Genomic DNA, 19917 nt, shown 5'->3' on the forward strand with positions numbered 1-19917 from the left:
TGAATTTTTTCAAAATTTCTTCGAAAAAATACTTATAAACATTTAGAGCTGGAGCTACCGTATTTGTATATTCTTCAAATAGGATCAAATAGAGGAAGGATTGACGAACAAAACCACTTTTGATCTTGTGGATACGATGAATCGTCATCGGGATATGAAAGCTCAATGTTGAAGTGAGTACGGCAAAACATCGTACTGTACAATAACAATCAAAAGTGATTTTGATTGTTTAAAGTTTGAAGTAAATACTTTATAACTGAAAATTGGTTCAAATGATGGTTCAAATTGGTTCTGATGCAAAAAATATTGATACATTTCACAGTAATCGAGCAGAGAGTCAAAGAGTGTGGAGTGGGGGAAATATGCGAGCGGAGCAGCATAATTCACTAGCACAAATTCAGTCGACTTTTTCTTAGCTTCTACAACAGATAAATAGATGTTTTTTTTAATCGATAGAGGAAAGCAAAATCTATTCTAATTTGACAACTTTTTTTCCTTTGACTATTTTCTCTAATGTCAATATTCTCCGAGTTATACATGAAAGAAGGGACAATATTGCGCCTTTTTAATTTTTTTTACATTTTCTTGCGCTAACAATTATGCACAACTTTTTCAGCGGGCGCATATCGCAATTGTCATTTTATATAATATTTAGAACTATTTCCAAAATTAGCGTTACTATGAAACATCCATACAACCTACTCTTAAAACAGATACCGACACAGTCGCATATGTATGTAAATGCCAAGAGGTACCTACTGTAACTTGTAACTTCTAAAAAAAAATGTACATGGTATGTTTTTACGTCCATCATTTCGAGCACACTTAAATGCTAATTAGAATCAGCAACATAATGACAAAAGAGGCCATCGAATGGCCTCAGCACCCGCAGCATGAAGACCATTCACTTGAGCAATTACGACACAAACATGAATTAATCGCCACACCATAAACACGCTCGTTATTTTCCATTTTCTCGGCGATAACTCGCAAGTTGTACTACTGGCTCCCATCTCGCTATTGATTGGTTTTTTCGAGGCACGCGATCTGCATCCGACAAATGCTGTTAACAGTTGGTTCTTCTGCCTCCACGCACCGATAACGCCACTGATAACATACTTCAAGTTTACGACTGCCGCCCCGAGTTGACCAGTACCCGTCTGGACGTCGTACCGACACGATCGTGCGTCGAGGTACCACACAACTGGGTTGGTTCACAAATTGGTGCCGTTCACGTTCTTCGAGTGCCGTGTCCGTTCTTTCTGTGTCTGCGGGTTCCGAGAATCGAATCGAAATGAATAAGGCGGGTGGTGCAATGCTTGGTAGTACCATCATGGTGATGGCTTGGACGGGGGTGTACTTCTCAAGGCAACCCAGGGCGGTGAAGGATAACGACGTCGGGTTCCAAAACGAGACGAACTCTCAGTACTTTTACGGGATCGAAAACAGCGAAGTTAATATGACCGACGACGAGGTTGACGTTGACTTTGCTAGGAGGGACAAAATAAAGGAGGTACGCCAAAAAATATTAGGTGGAACAGTGTAAATTGAAAAGAAATATTAGGCGAAACAAATCTAAAATCTTAAAGTAAATAAGATTTTTTTTTATATTTTTTTTAATTCTAAAAATCCCATCAAATAAAGGTATACAATGTTCTGTGACACCAAAGATCTAGGCATGCAAAATATATCTAACCTCACAGAAAAGATCCTTAACTGGTGATACTTCAGGAAACAACTACTCTACGGACTATAGCCCCGACTAGCGCGAAATGTTATTTTTTACGTGAGTGCTGGGGTTAAAGTTAGGCATAAAATAATTCTATCTTGTAGCAAATTTCATAACAAACAATTTAATCAGTAATAGTTTTTTCTGTAAACTGCATATTTAAGAAGTTACATTAGAAAAAACACGTCATTTTTGAGTATTTTTGCAGTTTTTATTTTTTTCTGTAAATAGCACACCTTTTTTTCTTGGCGCAACGTTATTTTTTCATTATATACATTATTTTCGACCGATTTTTACTAATATCTAATTTACGTCAAGCAACAGCCATATTTCGAAGCTTTTGAGCTTAATTCTCTTGGACTAAGATAGCTATTAGCTATTTCTGCATTTTGATGATTGCTTTTTCAAGTGTCCTCTTTGTACTTAGAATTATTAGGTATTAATAGAGATTTCCCTCACATTACAATATTTTATGTTCCACTCATATATTCGAAAGTAAGGATTTCCCTAGGGATCAACTAAAGATGAAAATATCTAATTTATGATTTCCTTTATCGAGCGCAAAACTAACTTTTTTGAGCTAAACATTTATTTGAAACATTTTTGTACATCCCTAAAATTATTTTAAAATACTAACACAAAATGATGGCATTCCACTTCATTCAAATCATATCTTTTATGTACAACAACTTTGAAAAAAACTTATGTATTCCGCAGAAACGATTAAAAAATGATTAATAATAATTTGCCGTGTAACAGTTCCTTTTAATTTAAGCTAACTTTATTTTAAATATATTAAAGTAATTAAATAATGTTGTAAAAATCTTATTAAATGAATCATACAATATTCTTTGATACCAAAATCTAGGTATGCCAACGACATTCAATGTCATAAATAATGCTCGGGACTCGATCGGATGATCATAGCCGTCGCGTCGGCCTTTCGCTACAGCGTGCCGTACGATACCCGTAATAACGGCGGTTATTGGCTTCGCGTTTGCTACGTGTATATGTGTTTTAATATTCTAATAATGTCGAACGCGCTAAGGGATAAAAAACGACCTTTCGCTGATAATGTACGCAAATTTATTTATTTTTATTTATATCCAGCGCATAATCTAAGGGTTAGTTCTAACCGAAAAGGCAGTTCTTAAAAAAAAAAAGTTAGATCTAAAAGTTAAAAAGGGCAGTTGCAAAATTTGATTGCTTAAAGTACTTGTTAAAGGCCGGTCCTGTAAAAGGTTAATAAATAACATAAATTTATTGAAATAAAACAATGACTATGTACTTTGAGTACATGAACATTTAAAATTAATAAACTCGAAAGGATATTTTACTGTCCGGCATTTAAAAAGTACCGTATTTTTTTGCGGGGGGGGGGGGGGCGTATTGGGCTTTATGTTGGAAACAACAATTTATTTGCACAATTTTTCGGGCGCTTTCTTTGAGTTACCATAGGGTGATTGATTTTGGGTAGTTCCTAAAATTCCTTAGATTATCCCGTTTATACCTACCTGTTTATTTATTTCTTTACGACGAATACGCCTATGACTAGCCGGCGAAAACCCCGAACTTTAGTCATAAACCACTTCAAATATTATTAATAAAAAAATCAAGGAAAAAAATTACATAGAATATGGAAATATAAACAATATAAAATTTCTAAGAAATTTCCCTTGTTGTTCACCTTGTAAAATCACCGTTGACGAATAAATTTAAAAAATATGGTAATAAAGACAAATATTTATTACTGAAAAAAAGGTACATGATGGTCACATTAATCTAGAAATATTTGACGCTTTTGACTTTGGCGATTCAATTTTTTGTTCTATTTTTTTTTATTTTGTATATAATTTAGTTATGTTAATATTCCATTTAAAAAGGAGGCCCCTTGTCTGCTTTCGATCTGAAGCTTCGCATCGATCAATTTATTCCATTTATCTGGCGGCACCCTAATGCCGGCTCTGGCGTGCCACAAGTATCTGTTTTTTCGTTAATAGTAGGTTTTTAGGAAAATCATTTTTTATTTGGAATTATTGTAAATAACTTACTTGTCTATGAAGTTAGGTATCTTTAGCAGACGTAAATTAGCCTAATACCTTGGAAGTAAAGTAAGAACCAATGAACAAATAATCGAGTTCCTCAGTGGTACGAATATTATTAACTAAAAGATTTATAAATATTGAGTCATTGTACAAATGTCGAAACAAATTGCGCGTATGTTTTTCTATTATTGCTTTACTCAAATAAAAACATGTGTATATTATAAGTAGATAATGTAACAAACATTTTATAACCCGCTTCATTTTAATAGTTTCTGGTTATTGTTTATAAAGTTGTAAAATGATACATAAATAGAAAACATATTATTTAACTATTCATACGTTACACAATTGTGCCAATCTTGATTATTGATAAAGACAACATATCACTTATAAGTATAATGTAAATGAGTAAATACGTAAGTAATAGAAATTCCAAATATACAGAAGAAAAATTGCTTTTTTCTTAAATTTGATCAAGAATGGTGAAATTTCAATATCCTTAATAATATGGTCATTCCTATGGCATTTTCGTTTCATGCGGTTATAATGAAAACTGCTGAAGTCGGAGACGGAAGTAAAATTATATTCGTAGCCACTTAAAATTGTATCATCTTCCAAACTCAGTATTACTTCCTCGGCTTTGATATAAACAATGTAAATTCGTTCTGCGGTTGCAGCATTTTGTCTACATCAATTCGTGATTACTGTAATTATACTTCGTTGTAATAAAACACTGACCACTAATAACAATCTATTAATTCAGTGTTACCCGCACTAGTCTAATTCCTAAACACAAAATAATTTTAAGAGTGACAGTTAAGAAACAACAAATTTTTACGTGAACAAAAAAAAAAGACTAAGGTACATTTTTAACAGTCAGCTTCTTTTACCAAAACCAATCTCTAACTCATAAACCACTATTAATTGTAAATTGTAACGATTTAAATATATTTTCAATTAAAGTTATCTTGTCTGTTTTGTTAAGAGCGAGATTCAGCTCACACGTTAAAAAAACTAAATCAGTTGCATACGTTATTAACTGATATTCTTTTTTTTTTCAGATGATGAAACATGCTTGGGATAACTACGTCCGCTACGCCTGGGGTAAAAACGAACTGAAGCCGATCAGCAAACGTGGCCACGGGGCGAGCATCTTCGGCAACATGCCCCTGGGGGCGACCATCCTGGACGGGCTTGACACCCTTTATATAATGGGCATGAAGGACGAATTCAAACAGGCCAGGGACTGGGTCGCCAACGAATTCGATCTAGGAGCCATGGTAAGACTTGCATGATTAGTCCTAATGTCTAATGTATGAATCATAGCAGTGCCAACTGTAAATTAAGGTAAAATTGGAATACAAAGAGCAACAGAAGAAAACTATTCCTTAAAAATGTACGTGTATGTAAATCGTCCTTACCATATGTTGCATATGGTCCAATATACCATTGTTAGCTTTATTTAATCATTTTTGCAATAATTACGTTCAACCTGTTCAAACGTTATGTTTCGGACTAATAAGTCCGAAACCGGTCTGTGCCTGGTGGGTTAAACTTACAAACGACCCTAGCTGTTGTACTAGTTGTCGCGAGTATAATTCAATGCCGGTAGGGGCAAATAGCCCTCGGAGTAGTTGTTTCTCGCGGCACTGACGACTAAAACATTGTGTTACGCCCTCTGTGGGCGGCAGTAGTGCAACAAAGTACCTGCAATATAGCGGGTCGCTTCCTACTGTAGCCATTTGAATGGCACTGTTGGGAGTCTGCACGACAGATGGAGCCATTGATTAACTCCCGCGTACAACACCCTGTATCTGAGTAATGGGTACTATGTGTCAAAAGTCAGCCTTTTCCGAGATATTAATATTTTAATATAAAAAATGACATTTTCGGCGTTACACTTGATCGTTGCTGATATACTCGTTTTTTGAGATACAGTCTAAGCAATCGTCATACATAAATTATTATATTATAAATGTTCTACAGGGTGTTCACAAAATCGTAATAAATGTTATCTTTTTCAAAGACAAAAAGTTTGTTTTTTTCAAATGGAACAGTCTGTATTTTTTAACTGGATGTGAAAGACCTTCCCAAAATCTACAACTTTCATAATAGGTGTTATATATCAGTTCCTCATATTTTACGATATTTTTGGCAATTTCTTTATTTTTCATTTTTTTCTTTCTCAAATGCACAAGTTAATTCGAGGAGAGATGTTAATGTGATATCAAGATAAGCTTGTCTTATTCTGTTTATCATATCGTCACGAGTAGTTGGTGTCTCTCTATATACCCTGTCTTTTACAAACCCCATAAAGAAAAGTCAAATGGTGTAAGGTCACATGATCTAGGAGGTCATGGCAGTGGCTCACCTCGACCAATCCATCTATCAGGATAAATTTCATCAAGATAAGCTCGGCTTCTTCTCTTGAGAAATTCATTACGAACAAGTAACACAAAACCATACAAACAATATTAATTAATTGAGAATAATTATTTGAATCACAGAAAAACGCTACTTCAACAGTCAAAGCTAAAAACAGGAAAAACTATTGACAGTTAGAAAAATTTTTTTTTTGTTTCACTACCATATCAATGCCTCCCTAGGATATTTTCATAAAAAATACAGCAGGCTGTTTCATTTGAAAAAAACAAAATTTTTGACATGTAAAATATAAATATTCACCCTGTACAAATCATAATTTCGAATATTTATATTGTTTTAAAAAGATGGGATACTCAAAAACTGTTAAAAGTAGTTTAAATAAAAGAAAATTAAATTGTGTTTCAAATAATGATTTATGTACATGTTAGATAGCCACAATCACAATTATTATTTTTATTTAACCTTAATTTTGTGCGTTATTTAGTATATTAAAATCTACTAAACATCCAACATTACTGTGGGTTTTTGTTTTTAAACTTTGTTTTACATAAAAAAATATAAAAAGGTGCGACAAAAGGCTTAGCAACTCCATTTAAGCAAAAAACCTAAAATTCGAAATATTTGTGTAGTTTTTTTTATTCGTCATTCAACCAAGTCGGCAATACAATAAACATGTATTTATTTCATTGCAATCGTTTATATCCTAGGTGATAATGAAACCACTTATACACAAAATTATCTAGATTATTTTTGTGATTTCAGATAGCATACATAATCACAGTTTAACAGACAAAATTTAAAAGGCAAAGGTAAAATATAAAAATATTATTTTGCAAACATTATTAATATGCAGGAAATAGGCACAAATTACTTAAATAATACTAACCTAAACTAATGTTAGATCAGCTTTGAGTAATTTCGAAAAAACTTCGATTTTGTCAATTTCACTAAAGTTTCCAATCAACAAGCACATCGCCTATTATTTGCCGCAACAGAGGATTTCAATTTGTTGAACGATTTATCAACACAATTACTTTAATCAAATCCGTTATCTGCATTAACTTCCTCGTAGCGCAAAATTAAATTTGTTATGAGTCAGAATGGGGATTTTGCATAATGCTCGAGCGCGCTGCAATGTCTAAATCATCCTGTCGACGCGCATATATTGTCTGTGATAGAGTTACAGCATGGAAGAGATTGATATAGCGTGGGCAAAACTTGCTTACTCTCTTCAGTAACGGATAACATATAAACTAGTCACAAAAGTTAAAGGATAAAAAATCCTAAATTTTTAGATGGTTTTCAAAAGGCTATAAACTGGCGAAAAATGGTCGTAGAGCAATAAAATAAACAGCTGTTGGTAGTTGTTGGTTTATAATTTCATGATCTGTAAGTTAAAAATTTTTATCGTTGATCACTTTTAGGAAATCATAAGAAATAATACAGGGAAAAAAAATCCAAATTTTTGCCTCCTTTTCGAAAGTTCCACGAGCTTCGATAATTTATTTTTGGCAATACCACCCGTCAGTTCTTTTAATGTGATTCATCTTCATGATTTGTCGCTAAGTTGTCGTTTAAAGCAAAAATGACCTTTTGGCTTTTGAAAATCACCAAAAAAATGTGTTGTGCTTTAATTTTCGTAACTAGTGTATATAGTATTTGTTTTCGCCGTTTGTTTGTCTTAAATATTACTTTATTTACTAATACATATTTGTAAGTACGTAACTAAAAATTGTGTTTATCCACCTTTTACATTTCATATCTTCATTATTTATACGATTGTTTCACTCTGATTCAAATGCAAATGTACTTATTTTACCTCTTACGGTATTCGCATTGTTACTTATCCTCTTCGTACACCAGAAACTTCAATTACGGTATGTACCTGTACTTGTTAGAAATTGGAGCAAAATAACTGACTTTTGTCCTTGACCAATAGTCAAAGTTTTTGTCTACGATCATCTGTTGACGACTTCTACTCGCATTCTAGAAAAATTCTAGAGGCATACATACATTTTTATTAGACTAAATCACTCCAAATCTATAAAAGAAAATTCTCTTTTGTGTCATCACAAAGAACATTATTATAATGAATGCATCCATCTTTGACAAAACTCGAAGTCCAATTGGATGTCGACGGAAAAGCTGCTAGATTGTGCCTGTTATTTTTATAATAGATAAGAAAGCTGACTTAATTATATGCATCCGGTAAAAACTATTTAATGTAGGAATACAATATAATATATGTATTTCTGTAATTCTAGTAAGGAATGTTGCCCATATCTTCTGCCAGTTGAGGACGCATAGCTGTTTCATCGTCTGAAGAGATACAAACGCTTTAAAGTTTAGATTTTACATATAATTTAATACTGGCAGACAATATTCAAATGCCTAACTACTAATTCAATTTTTAGCAGGAATCCACTTGAAATAGCAATATATAAAATGCAGAAACGTATTCATTAATACATCATGGCTGAATCTCGTACCCATTTCAATCCAAAGTGGCTAGCTAAGAACAAAAACAGTTAATTTACTTTGATTTTGGCGTTTATAGCTGTAACAATGTCACCAACCTTTCTTTTACGCTTTAATATTCCGCAGAATATGGGAAACCAACTGACATTTTCTACTCTAACGTACGCCGTTCCTGAAGCATTTTCCGCTGCAGCAAACTGCATGCAAACTCGTGCATCTAATTTTCCAGTTGCACCGCTCTACCGAGCATATTTTCCAGGCAGTTAGCCGCGTGCTAGATTGTTGCAGTTTGCGTACTTTTCCGGCACTTTTTGCCGAGGAAAATTATGCCGGCACTAAGTGGACCTGACGGGTGGGCCGTAAATTTTTCGGGCAAGTCGGTCCTTATTCGCCCAGGAATCGATCAAAGTGGAGAAATAAACACTGAAACGGTTGAGGCGTGCATCAAAGTGTATTAACTGCCTCCCTTTAGAAAAAGTAAGAATCTTCCACATTCCCTTTTTTGTAATTTATTACACGGAGAAAGCGGTATCCTGTTTTCAATGATATAGTACTTTTTTAAGCCAATACGGGGTGTCTCTGAAGGGTCTGTACAACACTCCACCAGATATAGTACGGCTCAAAATAAGTCGATTTAATGATCCGAAGGAAGTGAGGAGCCTGCTGCCAATTTGAAAAAATTAAATTCTATTGAAATTATTTGCGTTAAACATTATCTATATAGCAAAGAAATCCACTCATATGCACATAGCATACATATTGCCTCATTAACAACATAAAAATATCATATTTAAGTAGTTTTAAATTATATTTAATGAACGCATAAAGACTACGTAGATGTGGCAACAGCGCTAATAATTGACTAGCAGTTCTACACACTGCGAACCTACAGACCTCGGACATCGGAGATATTGCTCGTCAAATTCGGGTAAAGATGCGTACGCGTTCAAAAATGTATTGTGTGTAAACTATGTGCAATATAATTATTATATATAGCAAATATATCTTACTATCCTTGCGAAGATTTGTATCTTCTATTTAAAATCCGTAAATCATGTGAACTGGTAAAACAACGAGAATTATGTTAATTTAGTTCTAAATAAATGAAATGACGTCCAAGTCGAAGAAAATGTTGGATGCAATTTTAAAGGTTCTGTGATAGAAATTACAGTATTACTCACTGTTCGTGTTTTTCTATTTTACTAATGTTACAAAAGTTTTGCAACTATAACTAATTGTTTAGATATAAAGTTTGCTGAGAAATATTTATGTTCCTTTGTTATTCCGTACAAATGCTTTTATCTCAAGTATTACTAATTATATTAATCAAGTAAAGAAAACTTTATGTAACCCTAAATATTGCTGGGTAATGATTACGATGTTTTTATAAACCATTATATTAAAAGGATTTATCAACTGTATTTTTTATTTCAATAAATATATCACAGCTTCCTGGTCTTTTTTAATTAATCTAGTTTTTTAAAAACATTACAAAAAATCATCTGTTGTGGATAATTTATTGTTGATAACAATGTACATGGGATTTAGGAAAAATGTATATGTTTGAAATCAATTTCGTTTTAATCAAGTCTTTCAAATGTATTCCCTCCTTGCTGATTGCGACGTTGCCACATTAATTCTCAAGTCAGACAGAAATGTAATTATTGGTTTCTGTTTCTAATTAATATCAAAACTTAACATTAGTTTTACATCAAAAATAAGATAATACTGTGTGTACTATCTATGGAAAAGTTTAGTTTCACAATTTCTACATTTTTTTCTCAGTTATGGGCAAAAAAAAGCCGCACAGTCCATCTTCGCCATATAAACCTATGTTAAAATGAACAACTTTCAACAACAATATCTCAAAATCTGGATTAAAAAAAAATTCAAAAAAATATGACGCACAGAGGGAGCACTGGGTAATATACTATATAAATTTCAAGTACATCTCTGCATTTGAATAAACCCGATATATCTCCTTAATTAATCTTGCCTTACTCCAACAATTGATAATGACGCAACAAATCAATCTAAAATTCCTGTACACACGAGAAATCTAAAAAATCGTAACGAGTATAAATTTACACTTATTTTCATATATTTACATCAAATATAGTAAAATCACGTAAAAGATTTACGTACTACATTTTAAAATGGAACAATACAACGTAAAAAGTAAAAATACATCGTTAAAAGAAAATTATACAAAAGAATACGAAACAATACACAACTTAATATTACGTATGTTTAATTCGTTTACATTTTTCGTTTGTAACAAACCATTGCAAGTGTGTAAATTAATTTTAAATAACCACAATTTTTATTAGGTCATGCTTGCAATTATTTTATCTTCACTATTAGTAGTAATTTCTACTCTCAAAGTTATATAAATAGCTATTCTAAACAATAGAATTGCCTAGAAAGGCATCCAAGTAAAGTTTTTGAGAAGTATAATTAGTCTTTATTGAAAATGGGGAATTGAGGATTTAACAAAGCTTTCTTCATAACCGTAGTGAATTAATTGACGGCACTTAATGTTGAATGCCGCAGTATATACCTCTTAAAAACACATCTAACGTGAAAGAAATTTATGAATAATGCACAAACCAGGGCCACGGAATATATACAAACCCAGGGCTACGCTTTCGAGGTCTTTTACCTTTTGGCACGGATCCAAGCACACACAACAACATAATAAAGCAATTTCGAATCTGCAATTTTAAACGTGTAGTCTACAACTTTCCCTCGCAGTTTACTACTACCAGCGTGTGTTCCCAGTTTTTGCCTTTGGTAATTTTCCGGTACAATTAATACGGTTAAGTATCTGAGCGCTTTTTACATAAAAACGTTAGGAAATTTGACTTTAAAAAAGTTATAAAACTGTTTTGTAACAAGTTTTGGAAATATTAAACTGTATTGCAATATTTTTTCACTTTTCACGAATCTCTTACTGTATTATTGCTACTCTGTTTTTTGAACTTATTAAAACTTATCGAACTAATAAATATCGACAAAGTGATGATTGTCGATATGTGAAACTAGCTTGAAATTCCAGGTAGAGTACAAATGATTTGGAAATTTTTCCATCTCATTAAATTATCTAAAATGCGACCTACAGATAACGACAAGACTATATCAGTCATCTAAAATAGGGGCATTGAGACAAGTCAGGAATTCTTCAATGACAACACACTCGGTGGAATGCTGAACGATGAGGTTTTAAAACTAAGGATCTGAGTCATTTTTGTCTAGCCCATTTCAACTACCGATACCCATACATTTTGAACAAAGCAATAAATCCACAACAGATATATATGTTACGCTTCTACTATCAGACCAAAAATTTTGATATTATGCGTTTAAATTTCTTTAACCTTTTTAATGACTATTAAAAGAATGTCATATCTTAACAAATGATGAATGATCTTAGCTGAATACTGCAGTGCTGGTCGGGGCTGTAGTCCGCAGAGTAGTTATTGGTTCCTACAATATCATTATTTAAAAAATTAGCGAAGCGAAATTATCAGGTTTACAATGTCTAGCCAAATAAACTGTTTAATGAAAAGCTTCTATAAATGAATTTGTTGCATTTTACAGACTTCCGATGTGTCCGTATTCGAGGTGAACATCAGATTCGTGGGTGGATTGCTGGCTTGTTTCGCGTTGACAGGGGACGTGGTTTTCCGTGACAAAGCCCAGCAAATCGCCGACAAGCTATTGCCAGCCTTCGACACTCCTACGGGGATTCCCAACGCTCTAGTCAACTTCAAGACCGGGGTAAGTCGATTGATTAATTAATTGCCGGCGATTTAAGTGAATTATTGGACGTTTTCGCCCATGCCCTTATTAAAATTTCATGGTGTTGTGTTTTAATGAAACGGAGACAGATTTATTTTTAGAAGCATCAACGTGGATGTGATATTAAAGAATAACTCATCCTCCTTTTGATAGATTGGGATCAGTTAAGCAGAAAGATGTGTGTTTCAGATAAACGTGTTTGACTGTTGTAGTAATAAGCAGTGGGTTTGAAGCTGTTTATTAACAATGGCTACTGCATACTCTTAGGTTAAATCAGTTATAATTTATGTTACATTATTAGCCCACAGTCCTTTAATGTCGATAATTTATGTTCTGTTATTAATTCAAAGTTTAAAATTACAGTATTTAAATAGATTTACGTAGACAAAGTAATCATCAATATTTGTTCACAGAAAAAACAACAGTTCTGAATACTTTTTAATACTGCATGTCTTAACTGTATAAATGAAAGATTTAAATGGTAAACTTCAATGACATCTAAATAGTTTTATCAACAAGTTGTCCAATAATATGTGAAAATCATTAATATTCAATGAAGTACTAAACATTCTCTAAAAATTTTCAGTTTAGCAAAAATTACGGATGGGCCAGCGGGGGTTCCAGTATATTGTCCGAATTCGGTACCCTCCATCTCGAAATGGCCTATTTGAGTGACGTTACCGGTAAGTCTGTCTATCGGAACAAGGTAGACCACATCAGAAAAATTCTGCGTGAAATGGACAAGCCCAATGGTCTGTACCCCAACTATCTGAATCCGAAAACCGGCAAATGGGGACAGCGTAAGTAGCCTTTGACTATTGTATAATATATTGCCTGTAGCGGTACGCTACAATTACATTTAGTACCTGCCCCAATAAATATATTTTTTTTCTGGGAATTTAGGAGCCATATAAATTATACTCTGAATTATCCGAGATTATCCCAAATAAATGTATTTAGCAAATGAGATTAGAATAAGTAGGCTGTAAACATAAATTAGTTGTTGTTTATTAGGGTACATAAGCACAAACCGAGTAGGTAATGACCCGGATAAGTGTTAATTAGGATAGGGTAATAAAAGTAGGTACCTGGGGACAAGGATAAAAACCGAAAACATTTCGAGGCACCACCAGAAGTCTTGAAGCCTAGTTCCTACTCGGTTGTGTCTCGTGTTACCAGCGAAATTAGCAGAATAAAGTTTTCCATGCTACTTAGAGTTTTTCTCCTCACTTTAAGACCAAACCACTATATACCCAAAAAAAATTTTTTTTGATACTTTCAAATGGAGCATCTCATTAAAAATACCTTTATTTGCAGACCATATGTCTATGGGCGCTCTGGGTGACAGTTTTTACGAATACCTGCTAAAAGCCTGGTTGCAGACCAACAAGGAAGACAATGAGGCTCGTCAGATGTTCGATGACGCCATGCAAGCGGTGTTCCTTCATATGTTGCGCACTTCACCTAGCGGATTGATGTATTTCGCTGAACTTAAATTCGACAGGCCTGAACACAAGATGGACCATCTTAGCTGCTTCTCGGGTAAGGAATCACTCATGTTAAGATTAGGAGTAGGACATAACTTTTTGAGGTTAAGTTTTTTATGTGTATATCTTGGAACGGGGTAAAATTTTATTTTACGCTGTTACAAAAATGTACATAGTTTTATTAAAAACCCACAGTTTTTTGAGAAAAACTTGAATGACTGACTCAAAGTCGAATAGCTTCTGTGCTTAATATACAGATAACTTCGTTTCCGAACACCCTATATATTAAGGAATAAATGTTAGTTGACTTTGGAACATTAAATTGCGTTCTTCTAAAAAACGGTTCAATTTTGTCAAAAGTATCCTTTTTTGATGCACCAAAGAATTTTTTTTTTCAATTACAAAAAAAAATGTCTGAAGTGTTTTAATTATAATTTCTATTTTGAATTTTTTAAACAAACTGGTACCCCGGATTGTACGATAGACTTGCTAACCTATTATGAATATTTTCAGGTGGTCTTCTTGGTTTGGCTGCCAAGACTCTAAAAAATGAACTGTCTCCAAAATACATGGAGGTGGCAGAGCAGATCTCGAAAACTTGCCATGAATCTTACGATCGATCGTACACCAAGCTGGGACCTGAAGCCTTTAGATTTACAGAAGGGGCAGAAGCCAGAGCCTTGAAGAGCTCAGAGAAGTACTACATTCTAAGGCCAGAAGTGATAGAGTCCTACTTCATCATGTACCGCATCACCAAGGACCCCAAGTATAGGGAATGGGGATGGGAAGCTGTCCAGGTATCTAAATTTGTTTGTTTTATTCATAAGATAAACTGTCTAGCTCTCTTAGCTTTATCTTATCTTTCTTGGTCTTGTACATGTCTCTTCTTACTATCGCACAGAAATTTGATAATGGTGACACACAAACACACTGAACTCTCACTAAATATAGAAATAAGTAGCTTTGCACACTACATTTGACCATTTTTATTTCACACAATTAACATTGGCCTTTTGTTTTTTGTTCACCTAAAGCCATGTTGTCGTGTCTCATCAGGTGGATTGATATTATGTAGTTCACCTAAGCTAGGACAATATTGAAGGTCATTGACATTGAGAGTCACAAACTAAACACAGTGCTTTAAAAGAATAGTAACAAATGCATTTTATTAAATACTTGAAATATCGGATTAGTAAATATTTTTATTTATTTTAACCTAACTTAATTTTTTTTTTGAAATTGTAACTTTATCCTGTATTTTCCTTGTCTAGGCTCTAGAAAAATACTGTAGGGTACCTGGTGGATATACTGGACTGAAAAATGTTTATTCTGAAGACCCGCAGCAAGACGATGTTCAACAGAGTTTCTTCCTGGCTGAAACATTAAAAGTAAGTAAATTTTCACCAAAAAAACACTGTTGTATTCTCAGAATGCTTGTATTTTTAAATCCTTAACAATTGAAACCGATGATGACCCCAAAACCAAAACGTCATGTCTAATGTTACCTTCAGAAAACTTCAAGAAAGAACATTAAAATGATATATTTTTTTCAGTATTTGTACCTCCTCTTCTCCGACGACAGCCTGATCTCCCTGGACGAGTGGGTGTTCAATACCGAGGCACACCCGCTACCCATCAAAGGCGTTAACCCCTACTACAGGGAATCCATACCGTAATGGATTTAAGGTCCTTCTCTCCTAGATCATTTCAAGCGACTGATAGACATGGTTATTTTAAAATTATTTATTAAAATAGAAATAATATATAAACCTAGAAGTGATTGAGGATTCTATAGTGACAAGAGACGTTGTGCGTATGTGTTTGTGTGTATCTGTATGTGGATTCTGTGATCTTAAAAACTCCAAACCGAGAAGTGTTTACATAGATATTATAAAAGAAACGGCTTACACATTTTGTGGCTTAATCATTATTTTTGTACCTTAGTTTTACAAAAAAAAAAAGTATTTCTAGGTTCCAAACACGATCTGTTTCCTTTTAGATTAAGTTCAAACTAAAAGAAACAACAAATAATTCAACAAACCAATATCTAATTGGATAATTCTTACCTTAGTTTTCGTATTTTTATTTATTAAAATAATATAGACCAGGTATCTTTAAACATGAGACATCTAATTTTAAACTCGAGTCATCATACTTGACTCCGATTTAAATCCGTATTGAGAAATTTCTTATAAGTAACAATTTAAGAAAAATTGAGAAACGTTTAAACGCAGATAACTAATTGACTTTTGTCACAACTTTATGGTTCTCAATTTTTAAAAATCACAGCTTTTCGTTTTAAGAACCATCTCCAAATATGAAACACCTAGTTTCAAACTCCAGTTTCAATTTTAAATTTGAGTCATGTAATTTTAAACTCGTCATCAAACTTGACTCAGACTTAAAATCGTATTGAGAAATTTCTTATAAGTAACCATTTAAAAAAAATGAGAAATGCTTTAAACACAGATAACTAATTGACTTTTGGTTCAAGCTTATTATTCTCAATTATTAAAAATCGCAACTATTTGTTTTAAGAACCGTCCCCAAATATGAGATACCTAGTTTCAAAGTCCAGTTTCAATTTTAAATTTGAGTCACGTAATTTTAAACTCTTCATCAAACTTGACTCACATTTAAATCCATTTGAGAAATTTTTTATAACCATTTAAAAAAAATTGAGAAATTATTTAAACGCAGAGAACTAATTGCCTTTTTTTTCAACCTTATGGTTCTCAATTTTTTAAAATCAACTATTTGTTTTATAAACCGTCCCCAAATATGCGATACCTAGTTTCAAACTCCAGTTTCAATTTTAAATTTGAGTCATGTAATTTTAAACTCAAGTCATCAAACTTGACTCGCATTTAAAACCGTATCGAAAAATTTCTTATAAGTAACCAGTTAAAAAAAATCGAGAAATGATTTAAATACAAAGAACTAATTCACTATTTTATTTCAACCTTGTTTCTCAATTTTTAAAAATCACAACTTTTTGTTTTTAGAACCGTCCCCAAATATGAGACACCTAGTTTCAAACTCCAGTTTCCCAAATATGAGACATTCATTCTTATGCTCCAGTTGTCTAATTTTAAATTCGAGTCATTTAGTTTTAAACTTGAAATCATATTTGACTCAGATTTAAACTCGAATTTCTTAGGTCTAAATTCAATTGAAAAAATATATTGAATACAGAAAGCTGATGAATATTTTTTTTACATTTCATTCTTTCTATATTCTTGTATATAATAATGTCTTTTCCCTTTCTTGTTTTATAAAATAAAAACAGTTTGAAAAATCTTTTAAACATGTAGTTTTAAATGCAAGTCATCAAATTTGACAATTTTAAACTCAATTTGAATAATTTTTTATATGTTTCACTCAACTAAAAAAAATTGAGAAGTGTGTTGACTATTTTTTTTAGATTCTGGTTTTTTGCGAGTAGTTTGAACTAAGAATCTTTAATCATAAGTCATATTGTTCTTAAAGTCCAGTTAAGTAATTTTGAATTTGAGTCATGCAATATTAAACTTGTGTCACTAAACTTGACTCAAATTTAAATTCATACTGAATCATTTCTTTTAAGCTTAATTGATATGAACAATTTGTAAAATGTTGGTTTAAATATAAAAAACTAATTGACTAAGTGTAAATAAAAGACATGGAAACCTACTTTCTAAGATGCCAAAAATTTTAAAAATAATTGTTAAGCGACAAACTGTGCCACAAACTAGAGCAATTCTTTTAATTTGTATATTCTTATAAATAGCGAAATGTTTTTATAAAACTGTTTTATGCAGTTCCTATAAATTTATTATGGGCAGTGGTTATTACTTATTATTATTATTATTATTATTTTTTGTAAATAGTATTGTTAATTGTTAGTTTTTTACTAATTAATTGATTATGTAAAATGTATAGATATCAAATTAGAAAATTATATAACTTAAATGAAAGTGTTCATATGCGATTTTTGTATTATGTGAATACTTTTTTTTAATAAATCGAAACTGTATATTTAAAGTCAGGTGTATTTGAAATGTAGTGCTCAAACTCTTTATGGACTGCAGCAGATTTTTTTTTACATGAATCATGATCAAAAGCTAGTGTTTTTTTGTGTATTGTACATATAGAGACTTTATGCATTTTAGTACAGTATTTCCTTCATTGAATAGTTCATTATATTTTTTTCTAAAAAGTGAATTAGTCACAACAGTTTAAATTGTACCTGGTGACTAAGAAATGAAATCAATAAATGTGTTTTAATAAGGAAGTTGTTTTATTTATTTTATCGATATTATGCTACTAAAAATTTTACAGCCATTTAGATTATATTTAATATTTGTCAAATCATTAAGAAAAGTTTTAAGAAGCATTATTTCTTCTGCGGAAATATTCAATTCAAATAAAAAATTTCATAATTTTGAATAAACATTTCTCTCAGTGTCTCAGTTTTACAGGCAATACTAAAAAAACCTTTATAAGAAGTTTTAAAAAATTTCTTCTGCAATTATTTTACCAAAAAACACTTACAGTTCTTTCAGTTTTTCAATTTTCAGGCACTTACAGGTAATGCCACTCGAGAGATTGGAAAAAAGTGATTTTCAAGAATTTTCAAGGAATAATCGATACAACACAGTGTCAGGAACAAAAATGCTTTATTGTAACTCGTATTCCCGATTTTTTCCTTAACTAAATTTATTCCTGTATTCTTGACATAATAAAATATCGCATAAATCGTTTATACAAATATCGGTTTTTTCCTGTATTCTTGACATAATAAAATATTGCTTAAACCGTTTATACAAATATCGAATTTTTTCAAAATTCTAGAGTGGCTTTACCAAATACGTTATTACAGGGGCGTAAGATTAACAGTTTTCAAAATACAGCGAGTATTAATATTGGGGAGTTTCATCACAACATATTATGAATTTGAAAAACATGTAATTAAAGTATCCAAAGATTCACGTCATCCAAATAATCATACATATTCAAAATAATTTAGGGACTTACCAAAGAGCAAAACTCAGCAATTTTTAAACACACAAGTACAAAACAAACTACAACATATCCTCAAAATGTCCACCACCATTTTCGATGCACACACACACACACCTTCGAATCTAATTTTCGCGCACTCGCTGGAAAACACCTTAAGAAAAGGAAATAGTGGTATGCAAAAAACACTCAGATACGGTCCAATTCCAGATACCAACAGAATTGTGTATTGCTGGTTGCTGGACAGCTTAATACCTCGTGTTATCTGCCGCGCCGACAGTTCAAGAAATAATTTTTTTATTTGATGGCCTGGAAAATGTTACGGGTGGGTGGGATCTTTTAAAATACTTATTTTTAACATTCTCTGCGAATATGGTGACAGTTCAAGAAATAGTTTTTTTATTTGGAATATTTTGAATTTTTTCAATTCCACCCCTTTTCACCATCCCTGACGGCCTGGAAAGTAAAAATGGTGGTGTAGTTTTTAATTTTCCACGTTTTTAATATTCTGTGATCAGCGGTATATCGTATATGAATTATTTAGAAAACTTGAGTAAATCACGACTTCTTTTTATGGCCACAACTTTATCGATTATACTCCTACCTAAAAGTGTGGTTGTGGATGATTTCACGCCGGTTTTAATATACACACTTGAAACCGCGCCGCGCCATTATTCCATGGCTAGAAATTGGCCTCAATTATTTGGGATTGAGGGGGATTATCCCTCTTTATCCTGCCTCATCTCGTGTAGGCCTGGACAGCCTTCGTAGGTGGGCCCCATTCGTCGTTTACCCCGACCGCAAATGCGGCCGGTGTAGGCGCTTTGTGGGACCTCCTTTTGTCCTGGCTGGGCCCAGCCGGCTAGGGCCTCTTCTTCTGGTGCTCTTCTTGCACACTTGAAACCGAACTTGAAACTATTTTGTAAAGGTTTTGTGTTAGCTACATCTTAATTAGTTTTCCCGGAATTTCAATAAAAAAATGAAATTCCTT

General features: G+C 32.7%; 1 protein-coding gene across 1 annotated transcript; it reads left to right on the forward strand.

The window, feature by feature from the left end:
* The first annotated feature begins 1168 nt into the window (after positions 1-1168).
* Positions 1169-18194, forward strand: LOC108909205 (mannosyl-oligosaccharide alpha-1,2-mannosidase IA). The gene is made up of 8 exons (XM_018713461.1): positions 1169-1513; positions 4836-5054; positions 12238-12417; positions 13025-13238; positions 13756-13980; positions 14439-14722; positions 15197-15313; positions 15479-18194. Exons 1-8 carry the CDS (start codon positions 1295-1297, stop codon positions 15599-15601), a joined length of 1581 nt encoding a protein of 526 aa, XP_018568977.1. The 5' UTR covers positions 1169-1294; the 3' UTR covers positions 15602-18194.
* Positions 18195-19917: the final 1723 nt, after the last annotated feature.

The sequence above is a fragment of the Anoplophora glabripennis genome, unplaced genomic scaffold (genome assembly GCF_000390285.2).
Source record: "Anoplophora glabripennis isolate ALB-LARVAE unplaced genomic scaffold, Agla_2.0 scaffold305, whole genome shotgun sequence".
Classification (NCBI taxonomy): Eukaryota; Metazoa; Arthropoda; class Insecta; order Coleoptera; family Cerambycidae; genus Anoplophora; species Anoplophora glabripennis.

Excerpts from the sequence above, each read along its gene's own strand:
- LOC108909205 (XM_018713461.1), top strand. The coding sequence starts at position 1,295 with ATGAATAAGGCGGGTGGTGCAATGCTTGGTAGTACCATCATGGTGATG. Across the intron at positions 1,514-4,835 it reads GGAGGGACAAAATAAAGGAG|ATGATGAAACATGCTTGGGA; the intron begins GTACGCCAAAAA and ends TTTTTTTTTCAG. Across the intron at positions 13,981-14,438 it reads CCATCTTAGCTGCTTCTCGG|GTGGTCTTCTTGGTTTGGCT; the intron begins GTAAGGAATCAC and ends GAATATTTTCAG.